Raw genomic sequence first — 18307 nt, forward strand, 5'->3', positions numbered from 1 at the left:
TAAAACCAACTGGACACTTTACTTGTGGTACTAGGGGAGTGGTGTACATTGGCTGCTGCACTACATGTGGAGGGTTCTATGTAGGCAAACGGAGCGTGAATTTAGAAAAAGATTGTACGAGCACATATGAAATTGAAAATAAAAAGAGAGCAATGCTTTCTTTAAGCATTCCAATGTATGTCGATTTTAAGTTGGTCTTCATGATACTTGAACAGGTTAACCCAGACATCAGAGGGGGAGATTGGGAATCTAAACTCGAGTTCAGAGAGTTAATCTGGCAGTTGAAACTTGATGCAGGGAAACCCCCAGGCCTTAATGGTATGCTTAGTATAGGCTCAGTGCTGAAGCTTCGCAGGGCTAGGTTATAAATTCCCCCCCCCTCTCACACACATTTTTCAATCCCTGGTCACACATAGGGTTTATGCAATGTTTACTTCATCGCTTTACACATTAGTTTTTACCTGCATAACCATTTATCCTTTGGTCTGTTTGCCTACATTATTCACTGTTTTTAAATGTTGAGCCATTCGTTTTTAAGATGTATGTATTCATTGTTTACTTGGTTTGTGTAATGCTACTTGAAGGTCATTGTACAACTATTTTACTTAGTTCATTATTTACTCTGCACATTTCTATTTTTATTATTGAACATTCAAGTGGTGCACATTATTTTAGTATTTTATTTTAGTATATTATTAATTACAGTTGGTAAACATATACAGTTTATGACAGTTGTAATGAATTTTTAGCAATTTCATTCACTTTGCAAGGCACTCAGCTTAGCTAACAGTTGGTTTAAACAATCAAGTGTGTTAATTACACCATGTGATTAATTACCAACAGTATATAAATAGCTTCTCACAACCAGTATGGTTGTTTGACTTGATAAAGCCTGGAATGAACCAGGAAAAGCTTGTCATCTTCTTGTTTAACTTCTTGTATCGTGTGGAATAAAAAGAACTTTTTACATTTCGCTATTGGAATTATTGCCTCTGCAGGAGAAAGTGGTTTATTCATTTTTGGTGTTATCCATGAACAAGAGCTTACTGTTGCTCAGTTTTTGTATTGTCTTTTGATTAGTGTTTTCCCACATATCTTTAGCTGACATAACAGAAACCTTTTTAAGCTGTACTCCTAAATACTTTATTATATCATGTCCCCATAAATGTGGGTATTGCTGAACCAATTCATGTGTGGGTACATGGTTTACAGCTACAGCCTTTGTTTTGTATTCATTAAGTTTATATCCCAAAACGACTTGAAACTGTCTTAGAATGTTCCAGAACACTGAGATGTGCTTTTCTGGTTTTAGCCAGTAAAAAATAATATCATCTGCAAATAAAGCCAACTTTTCTTGATTACCATGCCAATTATATCCTTGCATTTTAGAATCCCTTATTTTCTTTTCCAATTACTCTAAATATAAAGCAAATAACAGAGAGGAAAACAGACACCCCTGCCTGGTTCCACTGTTCAGATACAACTTATCAGAGAGGAACCCTCCCACTTTAATTTTTCCCTCCAGTCTCTCATATATCCTTCTAATTAACCTTATTATTGTTTCAGGGAATTCAAATGCTTCCATTACCCTATTCATAAAATTCCAACTTACTGTGCTGAATGCTTTTTCTACAGCAAGACTCACCAGAAACAGCAGTATTTTCTTAGATTTTGCTTCCCTCTGGATCACCATTGTTTTGCTAATGTTGTCAAATATTTGACTGCCGTCCACAAAGCTACCTTGATCCATAATTATCAATTTTGGCAACAGTTTTGCCATTCTTTTAGCTATTATAGACATAAACACTTTATAATCATGATTTGAAATTGAAATTAGCCTATATAAACCTGGGTATGATGGGTCTGTAATGTATTTAGGTATTACAGCACCACAGCTTTCATCTGGGATGTTTGTGTGTTATCTCCTTTCAAAATGCTACTAAAAAGCCTTCCTGGTCTTTTATAATTTTCTTCCCACCAAGCTTTCAAACTTCCACAGTTATACCATCTATTCCTGGAGACATTCCTGCAAATTGATTATATGTCACCATTTATATCAAATCTTTTCCTTCTTTAATTGATTTTTGAGCTCTCATCTTCCTCTAATATTGGCATTTCCAAAGTCTTCCATAAATATTTTCATTTCTGATTTTTCTTGATTTTCAGCATTCATCTGCTTTACACAAATTTTCATACAATTTCTGAAATAATCTCCAATACCTCTGCAGGAGCTCTCATTATTTTTCTTGTTATAGGCTCCCTAAATTTGGCAACAACCATTTTACTTATTCCTGTTGCTGAAGTTGTTGTGCTAAAAGTTTTTGGCTCCAGAGTTATCAAAAAATGGTTGCTTAAAAGCAATCTTTCTAAACTCATGCATAGTATCCAGATATTCCCTTATTTTCCCTTTAGCACTTTGCACTTGCGCCTCTTCTTTTTCTGTGAGATCCCCTTATTTTTGCATTAGTTTAACCTTTGTCATCCTCTCTAAATATTTCATGGTACTTTTTAACCAGATCGCTTTTTCTTTTATTTGTGCCCTATTTTTAAATTCCACTTTTCATTTTATCCCATTTCTTAGATATAACTTACGAAGAAATTTCTATCTTCCCTACAATTATAGGGAAGTAACTCTTGAATAATTTCCACTACACTTTCCTTAAATTCCTCTCTTTTTTAGCAGGTTGATGGGGAAGTGCCAGTGTCTCTTTTGTACTTGATTGCCCTGCATTCTTATGTTAGTTGGTATTGGTACATGGTCTGAAATAGTTATTGTATGTTTGCCGAAGCTGTCAATTAAATGCACATATTCCTGTAAAATATACTTTGTCGAGTCATCTTCTCCTTTTAGCGGCTCCTGTTAGGGGTTGCCATAACAGATCACTGGTCCACAGAATGTGTGGCAGTAGAGTTTTACGGTGTTGAATTGCCAGCCCGGCGCCCAATCTTCCTCAGAAGGCGCACACATGCATACAATCACACCTAGGGCCAATTTAGAGTGTCTAGTACACCTGAAACATGTCTTGGGAATGTGGAAGGAAACCTGAAGAGGACATGCAGACTCTATACAGAAGGCACCTTAACTGAGAATCAAACCAGAGAACCTCTTGCTGTGAGGCAATAATGCTAACTGCTGCACCACTGTGCTGCCAGAAATATACTTTCTGTCTAGTCTAGCCCACTTATTGTACATTGGGGAATAATATATAAATTCTGTCAATTCCTGCTACTGAATTCACATCTTGCATACTCAATACTTTCATAAATATCTTCAGAAATCTACTATCTTTTGTTATGTTTTCCCTTCTAGGTCCCCCAGATACATCCTCACTGTTGTAAATCAAGTTCCTGTCCCCACATATAAGTAATAGTCTCTGCTGTAAGCTGATTATTTCTCCCAACATGTTCTTAAGCTCCATGGTACCAGTTTTAGAGGGAAATATAAATACATGCCAGCCTAATGCTCCTCTCTTGCCAGTAGCTGCTTACTACTACAAATCTGCCATTATTATCTTTTTTCCCCTCTTCTGTCACTATTGGAACTTCTCTAGCAATTATTATAAGTACTCCCCTTTTCCATTGTCCCTGATATTCTGCTGAGTATACATCCTGAAATGGTTTCTTTATCAAATTCACATGCTTACTTCTTTCCAAATGTATTTTTATTGCTATTTGAACTTTGCAGTTCTCAATATAGTTCAGTACTCTTTCCTTTTTGTCTATACCTATGAGGCTATTGATGTTCCAGAATAATATGTTTAGTGTAGCCATTATGCTAAGAAGTTATTCTCACTTATTATATATGACAGTTTTTTAAATATTTTTCCAACCTTTGTGTTTATATTATATACACATACACACTACTGTTTGGTAGGTTATTCCTTTATACAGTTGTTTGTTGTTATCTTCATTTGAACCTATGCCACATTTTACAAGGCATTTTGTTTTAATAAAAACCTAAAAATGCATGCACGCAGAACACCCACAAAACCTATTAACTTAAAAACAAATGCACAAAACTGTGCACATCTACAAATAATAAAGTTTAGCCATACTGATAGGAACAATTGTCCTAAATCAACAGCTGCATCCACAGGCATTAACTTAAAATTAAGGTTAGCCATGTTAAAGTGCATGTTGCACCCTGTGCTCCTGTATACACTAATTGCTGTCTGTTCTTATCTTTATTCCTTTGCTAGATGTGAAAAAACAGCTTATTTAAATTTAGAAAAACATTAACTTTTAGCCATAGTACACCGGCTATCTTTAAATAAAACTAGGTTATCCATTGTCTTTGTAAATGCATTAAAGTATTTTGTTACCAGAAAAAAATGCTCTCTCTTCTTCATTTCAATAATTTCAAACTTTATTTTTACTGAGTCACTTATCCTCGTAATTTTTAATTTTATGTTTCTGTCAGTAAACAATGTCCACACCTCTTGATTTATTGCCTTCACATTTATTCAGCTTGTTTCCTTAGAAACATAAGAACACAGTGTACTTCTCAACCAACATTAGGCATTCATGTGCTAAGTGGAAACTATTGGGCGGCCACGGTGGTGCAGTGGTTAGCATTGCCGCCTCACAGCAAGAGGTTCTCCGGTTCGATCCTCGGCTGGGGTGCCTTCTGTGCGGAGTCTGCATGTCCTCCCTGTGGTCGCGTGGGTTTCCTCCGGGTGCTCCGGTTTCCTCCCACATCCCAAAGACATGCTGCAGGTGGATTGGTCACTCTAAATTGGCCCTAGGTGTGCGTGTGAGTGTGCCTTCTGTGGAAGGTTGGGCGCCGGGCTGGCAACTCAACACCGTAAAACTCCACTGCCATTCAATGTGCGGACAAGGTGATCCGCTGTGGCGACCCCTAACCGGGAAAAGCCGAAAGAAGAAGAAGAAGAAGAAGAAGTGCTAAGTGGAAACTATTCATGGCATTGTAGTTTCTCATTTAAACAAAACACTTGCTTAAACAAACAAAAAAAATTATCACGGGCATTAATCCAGACATTCATTTATGAAAAAAGTGAAAAGAAAACATTCCATAATCAGTGCACTTTTACATCCCCACCCCAACACCCTATGATTACAGCCTATCAACTTAAACATGTGTTTGTCTAGCCTTTCTTCTCTTTTTTTTTTCTTACTGTGTAATGCCTACATTTCTTAAAATTAAAAAGAAAAAGGGTACTCATTCACTTTAGTACTGTTATAACATACAGAAGTCACTGAAAATACTTTACTATATAGCATGTAGTTTATATCATGAAATGTTTTATACAAATGCCATGAAGAACAGAAATTGTTTTGCTTACAGTTTTTTTTTTCCTTTGTGTCCTTCCAAACATTAATGACTTGGAATGTGGTATATGCCTGTCAGTTCCCCACAAGTTTAGCAAGCTCAACAGAAATCCAATCTTTTTCAGCTTTTTTTTTTCTTTTTTTGTAAAGCCACATTTTACAAATGTGATTGATAATTTATAGTCTCAAATTTATTTATTAATTTCAGTTTTGCTGGTCTTCCTGTTCATCTCTTTCTTCCAGACCCAGACTCTGTTCAAGTTCAAGGCACTCACGTTTCTTTTAGTCAACTCCTGTACTTTTTTATTCTGTCTCTCGAGTATTTTCCTTTGGAACCTGGGAAAAGGTTTCAGTGGCAAAGTCTCTCTGTGAGCTTTATTATCGGAAGAATGAGAAGCAGAGTCCAATTTTATTTGATGTCTCATTTTTTGTTGGACAAGCTTTTGTCTTTGCTCCTTAGCTTGTTCTGCATCAAAAATTACTTTGATCCTCCATGAAAAAAATGTTCTGAAAACAGCTGGATATAGCAGCTTGAATTTCACACATACCTCTTATTTCCCGATTGCTAAGATAAATTTGCTTCTCTTCTGCCTGGTACCATAAATAATTCTTTTCCACAAACACTCTAGTCTCTGTAATTTTTAATTAGAGACATGGGTCTGCAGCATTTCTTCTCAGGCCTCCACTGAAAATGGACACAGAGTCAGACTTTCTCAGTAAACAAATGTTAAATAAATAAAATCAAATAATGATTTTGCTCTGCTACTACAGTTTTGTCAGGATCAACTATTTCGGCTGATATGATTGCATCTTTACAAATATAGGTCTTGGCTTCTTTCTTATAGCCAAGTTTGTAGCCTACATAGAATGTGCCCTTTCAGTTAACAAATCCTGCTTTGTAATACCAGTCCAGTTACTTGTGCTTTCTAATAAAGTCTGTTCCTTCCATTTGCTGTGGTGCAGCAGAAAATCTCATGTTTTCTCTGTGTGCTCTGTCCTCTAATTCTACCATTTTTAAAATGGTTCTTCTTAAGCAGTCCCATACTCAGCCAGCCTTTTCTTTATTTCAACCTTTGATTTTTGCAGTATCAGTTCATCTGTATAGCTGTTTAAAGCTTCTTCCATTTTTTTCTAGCCTTTGGTTATTTGAGTTGATATACTCCTTCAATATTTAATTTATTTGAATCAGCTCTGAGCACATTTGTCCCATCTTTCCCTCTAAATCACTGGAAACCATCTCTTGTTTCAGATCTGGAATTTGAATAGCTTTTTCTGAAGCAGCTGCAGTATTCTTCCCAGTCATTGTTTTCTGTTTACCTATTCTAGATGATTTTCTTTCATGCTCTCCAAGTTTCTTCTTTGCTAGCATCCAGGCAGTGTACTTAACTAGCTAGTAACTGAATTTTACACAGCAGAATTACTGGCCCTTATATATCAGTTTCTTTATTTCACACTGGGAGAATTAAATTAAGCTGTTGATCAGTGTATAGCCATTATAAACACAGTTCTCTTCTAACCAAATCATGCAAGTTCCTAAACTTATTGTCTCTCACTGTGTGTTTTAGTTCAGTCATTTAAACATCTGTCAATTCCTGAACCCTTTGATGTCTAGTGAAGAAAAAATGTGATGGTGAATGTCTTTGGCTCACAATAAGCTTAGTCTTTTGAAGTAATTGTAATAACAAAAGAGCTTTTTGGTTTGTTTGGCTGGTTTGTTAATAAAAGGTTTTAATTTATACTTGGTGGATTAGTGTTTCCTTCCTAGTGTTTTTCTGTATGCTTTTAGAACTGAAATATTTGTTTTTACATTGAAAATTTGAAAACCTAGATACAAATCTTATTGCATAAGGGTATGATATTATAGTGGGTTTTACAGAGATAATTCACAGACTGCAACTTCTCAAGTTCCAAAACCAGTGCAGCACAAAAATATAACGCAGCTGAAGAAGTTTAATTCTGACACCATGTACTATACACAGTCAGGATGAATGACTTAAGAGGTGATAGACATGATGTGCCTTCAACATAAACCTTGCTGGATATGGAGGAATGACAAGCATGAGGCAGTCCTGACTTCCTCAGCTTCTTTGGTCAGCTCATGTAAGAAACTGATCCAGCCTTATCAACAATTACAGTCCTCACTGTTTTCTGGGTCTCTCTGTAGGATACCTGGTACACTTCTTCACTGTGAATGATGGTATCTAGAAGCTGCTTGTTCCTTCCAACAAAAAGCTCCCCTGAAAGACCAAGCAGCTCTAAGGACAGGCCCAGGTTTTACTTTTTAGTGAGACTGTATAACTATAGGACTACTTCAAAATGGTGTCTAGGGTTACACAGCTGCCTCATTTCAGTTCTGAAGGTAACAGAAACATCATTTTGTACTTGGAGATCAACAGATTCAACAGTCATAGTTGGTATGTTAAATTCCACGTCACCTTTGTTTTTTTTTGGGGGGTGGCATGTCTTAACCTACCAAAGAGTCATTGGGCATAATGTGTGCTTTCCAGCAGATTAGCATCTAGGGAAGCATGCTGTCTGGTTCTGTGATTTGTTCCAGGTGCACACCTCTTTCAGTACAAAGTGTGACTGCTTGGACTAAGCAGTACAAAAGAGGGTTTGCTGAGGTGCTAGCTTTGGTGACAGAGGTGTTGCAGGAGAAAGCCCTCCATGTTACCTCACCTGAATAACTGACTCCTAGTTGCTCCCTTTAAGGGACACCTCCAGTAGTATCACTGGTTTGGACATTTCTGTTGTTACAGACCCTGATGTCTCCACTTATCAGGAGCCACTAATTGGGAGATGTCCAGTCTAAACCTGATTTAAAAGGCTAATGATTGTCTTTAGTGGCAGGACAGAGATGGACACTGTTTATTGCCTGTTATTCTGACCTACTGAGAGGGCCCATGAGGTCCTGAGCTTGGAGGTCTTCATGAGGACACAGCAGAAAGAGAGAGAGAGTGTTATAGTGGACTGAGATGTGTTTGTGTGACCAATGCTCACATTTTGATCACTTGTTGTCAAGCTGTTTTTGCCAGTTTGGAGAGATGGAACATTCCCATCAGTCTTTATGTTGGTCTGTCTGTTCTGTAGATAAGCATGCACATTGTTATGGGAGCTGCCTTCTGTTCTTCCATGGTTCAGGGAAAATGGACTTCCCTAAAAGGGACTCCAAACTCAAATCTGCTGGCGCTATGAGTATTATTTCTTGTCCTCATAGCTCTGGTTTGCATACTGTGGCCAAAATGCCACCTGCTAGTCTAACAACCAGGCTGTAGTGTGATATGTAGCACATTGTACCCCCCTCTGAAAAGAGGTTGTGCATATTTTGCAGTAGACTGAGTTATCCTGCTTAGAGCTGTTCAGATTCCACAAGAAGTGAATATGCTGAAGCTGTAGATTTGGGAGTTCTGTCTGGTATGAATATTCTACAAGTGGGCATCAAAGAGACTGATCACTTTTGCCATGCAGGAGTATACTGCTTCCCCCAATTTTTGCTTCATTCAGGAGGACGAGGAAGAGTCGATGGGGGGAGGCTATATTGTCTCCCCAGTGGTAAATAAGATTTCTTTAGTCTTCCCTATATTACATCTGATACCATGTATGAACACAAAATTCAGGGAAAATGGTCAAAATTTATCTTCATTCTTGGTGGCTCAGAATGGTGTGGTTTTAGTTTTTCTAATCCCTGACAGTGCAGACAGCTATTCCAGTACAAGCCAAGGAAGTCCATATCTGTTTGACTTCTGGTTCCACCTCTGCGTCTCACTCTTAATTTTGATCTCTTGTTTCCAAACTCTGCAAGAATTCTGAGGTAACTAAAGCAGCAAGGAAGCTTTCCACTAAGCAAATACATTTTAAGTGGAGGAGGTTTGGTATCATTTTGACAGATATCTTGACTTACCTTAGATATCTTCATGATGTCAACCTCAGTCGGAATGCATGTCTCTGGTGTTTCTGCCCATTAAAATCTTGTGTTGGGACAGACTATGGTCCAGCATCAGATAGTCAGGCAGCTCTTTCAACATATCTTTTACCTCTTTCCACCTCTGAAGAGCACCTTTCCTCTTTTGGACTTGAATTTCATGAAGAGCAGACTTGACTGCCCTCCACTCAAGCCTTATAATGCAGTGACTCTGAAGTCCATTCCTTGGAAGATGCCTACTTTGTTACTCTCACCTGCATTTATAGGATTTCTGAGATTCAAGCCTTTATTTGCAGGGAATCTTAATTGGTCTTTCATTAGGATCTTAGCATAAACTAGTCCATTCACTAGCTGTTCATTTGTTGGGAAGGAAGCAGAGAGAGGGAGGGGGAGAGGGAGACTCTCACAGCCTGTATGTGCACCACTAGGTGAGGCTGTTTGTGAGTTCAGGAAGCTGGATCAGCAGTTTTGTCTCTTTTGATCCAGTGTTGGTAGGGTTTCATTTGCTAAGCAAACTCCTAGTAGATTGCTAGCTGGATTCTGTTTTGCAGTCTGTTGATGAACTGCTTGTTGGCAAATGCTACTGTCAAAAGCCATTCTACCAGGAATATGTGGTTGGTTCCAGTGCTTGCTTCAAGAATGCAGATGTATTAAGTTTTGGTCATTCTCTGGCTGCATTTCCTCCCACATTCCAAAGACATGCAGTAGATGGATTGGACACACTAAATTGGCCATAGGTTTCAGTGTGCATGCAAGTGTGGGGTGTGAAAGAATTACTGCTGCAGGGCTAGCCACCCAGTGGTGTAAACCTTGCCTTTAGATGATTCACTGCTGAAGTGACACACTGACTCCATGTGTAAAAATGGGGAAAAAGTTTTGTGGATGGATGGATGGATGGATGGATGGATGGATGGATGGATGGATGGATGGATGGATTCTCTGGCTGCTGCTTCCAGGGTGAATTTTACCCACTGTGGTGGATTCCTTATATAAAATAAAATAGATATGTACTCAGTGTATGGTTGATTTGTGATGGATTCACCTGGATTACTTTGGGAATATTGCCTTTTTTCTTTTATATAGATTTGTTACCAATTTGCTGACAATATGATTAAATCTTTTACAGCATTGCACGAATATGGCAGCTCTTATTTTTTAAAAAGCATTTTATATTGTTGTGCTGAATATTACAATCCCTTTATAAAGTTGCCTTTTGGGAAGTAGTTATGTGTACTTTTGAAAGCCTGCAGAGTTGCACACTTGTCAAGATGACATACAGCTAAGCTATGTTTCATAAACATGTTGAGCCCTGCAGTCCCCTCTTAAATATTGTCTACCAACCAGTTTCATATTATAACTTACTGGAACATTTGTTTGCATTGATCTGTATTTGTTTCCTCCCTTGTAAGCTCATCCTTGCATCGTGCACTATACTTGATGGAAAACTGCCTGATCTCATTGGATTCATCCATATTTGTTTACTCCTTGTTCACTTATTTGTAATCCCTGGGCTGAACACAACATAGGTACATTTGGATCAGAGCTGTAACTCTGTTTATATATTCTGATTTGCTGAAAGTAAATCTTTTCCTGACATGATGATGGGTGGCACAGTGGTGCAGAGGTTAGAGTAGCTGTATCTTAGCACTTGGATCTCCAGATTGATTCCTGACTGAGTAGCCTTCTCTGTGTAATCTGCATGCCCTCTGTGTGTATGTGGGATCTCAAGATTTCTTCCAAATTCCAAAGATATATTTGCAGAACTGCCAATCTTCCGATAACCTGATGTCTCACAACACTGTCGGCCTTGCACAAGTTATGTGCTATGAGGAGATCCACTTGGCTTCCTACTGAAATGTTGGCATGGATAATGCCAAGAAACTGACATGCTAAAAAAAAAAAAACACTGAAAATTCAATAGAAGAGTGAATATTGAACATTGTTATTCTCCTGTAAACCTTTTTTTTAAATGTGGACTCCTCTGTATACCCCAGATATACTGTAGAACAAAAAGCACACACTCCTGCCAAAGGTAGTTCACACACAATAAAGTCCAAATGTAGAAAAGCTATCTCAGATTTGTTATGCAATGGTATCTGACCAATACAGACTTTCTGGATGTTACGTTATATAAGAATGATGCTGGTAGGCTAGATACCAAATCCTTCAAGAAAGCTTGCTGGAAAACAGTATACTACACAAATCCAGAATGCATCTCACACATATCTTTCCAAATATAGTGAAAGGACAATCTTTGAGACTCTCACATTGTAATACCAACAACATGGACATGACCAAGTCACTTGATACTTTTCTATGATCTTTCGAATAGAGGTTATCCTGATAGGCTGACAACCAATGTCCATAGAGAGATAGAGGTGCATAGGAGTGACAAAGGGGCCCCATATTTTTCAAATAAACATAGGAATCATAATAAATCACATGGCAACACTAAGTTTTCACCTACTCTAGTAATATCTATGAGTTTTGTGACATTATTAGAAAAAAATTAGCCCATCTTGTTAGCAGATGATAGAATAAACAAGGTGGTTGGACATGATCTTACTTTTATTTTTAGGAACAATATGAGTTTGAAAAGGATGCTATGCTATGGTCCCAAATGCTCAGGGATAGAATCCGCACAATGAACAAGAACCCTTCCCTGTGGGAAATGCAAAGCATGCACATTTATTGTAAAAGAACAAGTGTTTATTCATCCCAACACAAGAAGGGAGTTCATTCCAAGATTGTCTGCTACCTGTAACAGTAATTGCTTAGTATATCTAGCAACCTGCACACAGCGTCAAGGTTTTCATTTAAGAAAAACAATGCGTAAACTTAAGGAAAGGATCTTGGAACACGCTAGCAATACAAGGAATAATGTACATACCAATGCTTTGGCAGCACATAGAGACAAAACAGGTCATAATGTTTTTCATTTTAGAGTTCTACAACAGGTCAGACCTGGTATGAGGAGAGGAGATGTGAATAACTATTTAGAGAATCTGGAGCTTAAATGGGTAATAGCACTGCAAGCCCACAGAGATCCAGGGCTTAATGCTAGTGTACCTTTAAAGCCAGCACTAATTAAAAAAAGCTGAATCTGATTTGTTATTTTAAAGTAACATGTGATTTTAACTTGTATAAATTGTCTGTTTTTAACTATCATTTCATGTGGATCTGAGGAAGCGGTAACCCCGCAAAAGTGGTCATCCTTTTGCAATAAAACTGATACACTACAACTTGGAAAAATAACACTTTATTTGTCTCTGTTCAGCTTTGTTGGTGTGCTCACATTTTGCTTTTCTACCCCAGATATACCCCAGATGTATGTCAGAGGGCAAGTCCCCCACAGACTCCAGACTTATATATACTAATTTCAAGACCTTGGAAAATGGGGAATATTCCGATAAGTGGCCATCTCAGCCTTGGTACATCTAAGTCTGTTCTTTTCAGGCGTTCAGCCTCAGCATTACGGGACTCGCTAAAACGAGTCCCAACATTTTAAACGTTTAACAATGCATTTCCCTCATGAATCTGTATAGAATGAAGCTGATGACAGAAAATGAATGGATGAATATAATGACGATCCTGCAATATATAGTTCCCTTAGCCCATGTATTGACTTCCCTTAAATGGATTATTCAACATTTTGTTTTTCCTTAGGGTACCCTTGCAGAAAGAATTCGTGCAGGAGGTGCAGGCATCCCAGCCTTTTACACACCTACTGGATATGGAACACTAATCCAAGAAGGAGGGGCACCAATTAAGTATAACAGCAATGGTAGTGTCGCTTTAGCAAGTCAACCAAAGCAGGTAAGGTGTACCATTGTGTTTTGGGTACTAGATTACATAAAATGATTCAGATTCACTGGTAATCACATTTAACAAAAGTGTGGCATTTAGAAAAATTATTTAAAAGAAGGACAAGGCAGATGGTATAACATATATTTGCAGCCAGAACAATACTTTTATCTGAAATACATCAATACAATGATAAACTAAACAAAGGAGATCTTTGCTGGGGAGGACAGATTTTCATATCCCCAACAATTAATTAAACTTTAGTTATCTTTCCATTTGTAGCTTTCTGTGCAGTAGTTATATACTTCAGTATTTGTTCAGCATATTTTAAAAATACAATTTAGTAATGTTTCATTGTACTGTACTGCAAAGTAGCAGTAAACAAATAAAATAAATACACACAGTCCAAGAAACAGTTTTGTTGTTTTTTGGCAAATGTATAATGTACTGCACTGTAAAAGAAAACATTTATTTGAAATGTTGTTTGGTTATGATTTTTTAGGTATTACGTTTATGTTAACTTTGCACATTTATATTTTATTACTATTATTAGTCTAATGTTTGCATATTATTATTCAAACTAGTGTTTAATAGTCTTTGTGAATGTGTTGATTTTTTAGTGTATACATTGGCTGCTATCCTAATTTTTTTTACATTTGCTTTTTTTAATTACATTTGTTGTGTAAAGTGATCAAAACAATATAATAAAAGTTTGAGCTGAGTTCACAAAAGAAGGTTTTAGGAGTAAAAAGAGTAAACAGATGTTACTTAACATTCATTTAAGTATTTGATCATTTTATTTATTTTTGAACTTTAATGTTTGCTTAGATAACCCCTCTTCTTGCATACGTGCATGTTTATTGCATTCTTTCACTACTTATTGGCTGGAACACCCAAACCAAGTGGTAGTGTACAATCGTAAAGCAACCTAACTAAAGTAAGGCTTTCTGTAGATTAGGGCAGTCTCCTTTAGTTAAGATGGTTTTCCTGGGAAAGCTGAATGAACATCCTCTGCAACAGAATAGATTGCTTTGTGTGAAAAGAAAATTTCTTGGTTTGTACATCTCATATTGTCTTCTTTTTTATTGCATTGTGTTAACTTACTTTTGCCTGAATATTTTATTTATTTATTTTATTTTACATTTGTTGACTGGGAGTGGTCCGACTGAGCTATTGCCCTTTTTTCAGCGGAGGCCTGGGGAGAAAAGCTCCAAAAATGTACAATGCAATAAAAATAGCAATAGAGGTATTTAGGTAGTTACAAATTGTATACAGATTGCTGACAGGTAAAATAGTATTATAAACTAAAGGATAATATTAATAAAGTAGAGAAAGTTATATGTTTTAGTTTAAAAAGTATGCCCAATATAAGGTTCAGTAAGCAGAGTATAGCAAAAGCTTAGAAGTTGCTAAAAAGTTCAGGGAGCAGAGTATGGCAAAAGCATTGGAGGTTACATAAAAGGCATAGGATGTAAGTAGATCTTGCTAAGTATTATGAATTAGTTTGACAGTACTATAATGGTAATTAGTGGTCAAAGAGGGTGCATACAATGGCAGGACCAGTGTTTTTTAAAGTAGTCTTTGGTTGCTAGCTTAAATTGTTTTGGGTGAGTCAGAGTCCTTATTTCTAGGGGGAGTTTGTTCCATGCAATAGAAGGATGGTAGCTATATAAGTTGCACCTTGTTTTGGATTTGGGTTAATACATTTTTAATAGGTCTTGGGCTGAACTTCGGAGAAGCCTGGTGGGGGAGTAGTGAGAGATGAGGGGAGATAGACTTGAGCAGAAATCAAGTTGATATAGAATGGATTGTATATTTGGAGTTGGGATTGTAGGAACAGGTGAGGTAGTTCAGGGCAGTTCAGATATTTTAGGGAGAGACAGTGGTGAGATTTATATGTTTGTTGAGCTGAAAATCTAGCTATCTTGTGGTAGGTTGATTCTAATTTGGTAAGTAGTGAGGAGTTCAGATTTGTGAGTATTTGAGAACAATAAGTTAAGCAAGGTAGAAGGTAGGCATGGGTAAGAGAAATCCTAGCTTTGGTGGAGAGAAATTTGTTGTTCCTATACAGGAGTCCTTACTTTTGATGTTTTTTTTATACAATTGTTGATGTGTAGATCAAATTTTAGTTGGTCGTCAATGGTAATGCCAAGCAGTTTCGTGCTAGTTTCGACTTATATGAGACTTGTTTAGGGACCTTATGGAGAAGGAAAGTTTAATGTGGTTTGCAGATTTAGGCAGAAAGAGTAGCAATTTTGTTCTCTTAAGGTTGAGGATGAGCTGGTTATTATTGAGTTATAGGATGTCTGGGTATGTGTTAGGAGTTCTGAGGGAGAATTAGCAATAGTGATGACTGTAGAGTCATCTGTATATTGGACAATGTTAGACTGAGGACAAGAGGAGTGAAGTGAATTGGTGAAGATATTAAAAAGTAGAGGTCCAAGAATGGATCCTTGGGGGACATCTGATTTTACGGAGAGGGGGGTAGATAGTGCAGAGTCCCATCTCACTGACTGCAGCCTATCGGCGAGATAGCTAGAGAACCATGCAACTGTATCAGGGGAGAAGTTTAGGTCTGCAAGTTTGTTAAGTAGCAGAGAGTGAGTGTGTCAAAAGCCTTTGAAAGGTCAAGGAATAGACAAGATATGAGTTTATGATCATCTTTGGCTAGGGCAGTAGTGTTGAGAAATGATAGTAGAGCTGCGGTTGTACAATGCTTGGGATGGAAACCATGTTGTGTAGGAGTGAGCATTTTTTCCTGAAGGAGATAATGCATAACTTGTTTCTTTATACATTTCTCGAGGACTTTGGAGAGAGGGGAGAGGATAACGATAGGTCTAAAATTAGATGTTTCTGTGGAGTTACCTCTTTTATGAATAGGAAGAGTGTACAACTGTTTCCAAGTAGATGGAACTTTAGACTCTGAGATTGATACAGGTGTAGCAAGTCAGTGTGCAGCAATCTGGGGTAAAATAAGAAGGGATATTGTCTGCTGATACAGAGCATGGTTTGAGCTTTGAGAGTAGTGTTTTGATATAGTCAGTGGTAACAGGTTTGAGAGAGTAGAAGTTTACTGCGTTTATGGTTTAGGGGGGTATAGGGAGGTTTGAAGTGTTGTCGTTTGAGAGGTTGGGGTTATATAGTTTGGAAATTGATTCAATAAAATAGGTGTTGGCAGTATCTGCAGTCTGTTCAGGTGACGTGTCAGGATATGGATTTGATGAAATCTGGTTGCCTGGATGTAATATTTGGTTTATAGCTTTCCAGAATTTTTTGTATCAGATTTTAGTATTTTGCGGGGATTTTAATAAAAGTCTTTTTTATCTTTGTTAATGAGGTTTTTTTTTTGTTTGATTTCTAATTTCTTTGTAATTTTGCAGGCATTTACTTTGGTTTGTACCCATATTTTCCACATCCTGTCTCTGATTTTTGTAAGCGTATGGGTGGTTTTAGTTAAACAGGGTGAAATGTTTGCTTGTAATAGATTTTCTTCATTAGATCACTGTTGTAGTAGCCATTGCAATGGGGGACATATCCTGCAAAGGACACGATATGTCTGACCAGACTACAAAGCTTCAGGTTCCTTCCCCAGATACCATTCAGTCACCATTAGCATAGGACATTGTACTAGTATAATAAAACCACAAAAATAGGTGTGGACCTCTTGGGTTTTCGATCTTGAGTGATGCCTGCCCGAGGGAAGGAATAACCAATTTTACAAAGCCTTTCACTCTTGATCCTAAATGATGAACAGATTTCCACGTGTAGACAGTGGTGGAGCTAGCTCTAAAAAGAGCTATTTTAGCCCTGTGGACAGCTGGAGCTCTATATAGAGCTGTTACAGATCTCTGTGAGCTCTGAGAAGAGCTGTTTTGTGTTTAGAATGCCCTTTTTGGCAGCTGCGGTAGTTCTAAAAAGAACTGTTTTGTTTGGTTCACCGAAGCTGTGTCTGTGCCTCCGGCTAGTCTTACCGAAGGTGATACAGATTTCTGTGAGCTCTGAGAAGGGCCGATTTGTGTTTTGAATGCCCATTTGGGTGTTGGTAGTAGCTCTAATAAGAACTTTTTTGTTTTATTCTTCAATGTGTCTCCGGTTGCTCTTACCAGAGCTTATACAGATCTCTGTGAGCTCTGAGATGAGCTGTTTGATGTACTGTGAGCTCTGAGAAGAGCTGTTTGGTGTAAGGTGCAGATCCACGTGAGCTCTGAAAAGAGCTGTTTTGTGGATGGACACAATGGGCTCTGGGAAGAGCTGCTGTTGTATCTTTCGGTGTTCCGCAGTGGTGTCGATCTCCGTTGTGCTTCTTCTTGAACAGATCTTCGGTTCTTTTGCTATGTGTTAGTCCTAAAAAGGACTATTTGTGCGCTCCCCAAGCGCTGGTCAGAATGACCTGAGAGCTGTTGCTGTGCTGCTTTTATGCTACTGTGGAGGGGGCGTGGTTGAGAGATGTCCAATGAGAAGTGACTAGTTGGGGGTGTGGCCATTGTAGGCCTACAAGGTGAAGACGGACCTGGTTGGAAGCATCTCATTCCTCTTATTTAGTTCCTTTTTATTATCCAGCTACTTGTTCATATGTGCCATTCCTAACCTCTAGCAATGTGTTGGAGCCTTTTGCTTTGTCACGATTATACCTATGTTTGAAAAAAACTGTACTAAAACTTAAATTTAACCAAAAAATAAAAAATAATAAAAATTAAAATTAAATTTAAAATTAAACTGTAAAACAGAGATCTTGGGCAATATTCTGGGGTTACTGACTATAGTTCTAAATTTAGACTTGCCATTACCATCTGTAAAACATTGGAAGCAAGCTTGGTTCTGAGAAAGATTCTGAGATGTCTGGCACTTTTGGGGCAGATAGGAAGGTAGCCTGTCTACCGCTCCTTCATCAGGGAGAGCATACATTAGGTAGTAAAAAGTTAAATGTAGTTTGACATTGAAATTTTTACCTTTTAAATTAAAAATAATTAAACGTTGAGCTAACAATTGTAAATTTTGTGAGGGCTGATACATTAACTTACTGCAATTTTAGTTCTGCTTATAAACAATTATTGTTCAGAAAATGAATACATTATGCCTTATACCAGTGAGAAAACAGTGAGTGAAATAGATAGCATATCTTACTAGGAGCCAATTAGTTGTAGTTAGCATGGTTAAGTGCCCTGAGGTTCAGGACTGGGGTGTGATGGTCTCCATGTAGTTGAGACCCGGATGGTGCCTTGCTTTAAGTTGTATCTGCCCGATAAGTTCTTTTTTCTCTAATCTTGAATTGAAGTCCCCATTAAAAGGGAT

The 18307-nt window shown here is 37.7% G+C and overlaps 1 protein-coding gene across 1 annotated transcript in view; it reads left to right on the forward strand.

Moving 5' to 3' along the window:
- Window positions 1-18307, forward strand: part of OXCT1 (3-oxoacid CoA-transferase 1) — a 1765637-nt gene that overhangs the window by 565401 nt on the left and 1181929 nt on the right. The window contains exon 5 of the mRNA XM_044069775.1: window positions 12878-13027. Coding sequence (XP_043925710.1) covers window positions 12878-13027 — 150 coding nt within the window. The remainder of the gene's footprint in view (window positions 1-12877; window positions 13028-18307) is intronic.

The sequence above is a fragment of the Protopterus annectens genome, chromosome 1.part0 (assembly GCF_019279795.1).
Source record: "Protopterus annectens isolate FY-2018-M chromosome 1.part0, PAN1.0, whole genome shotgun sequence".
Taxonomy (NCBI): domain Eukaryota; kingdom Metazoa; phylum Chordata; order Ceratodontiformes; family Protopteridae; genus Protopterus; species Protopterus annectens.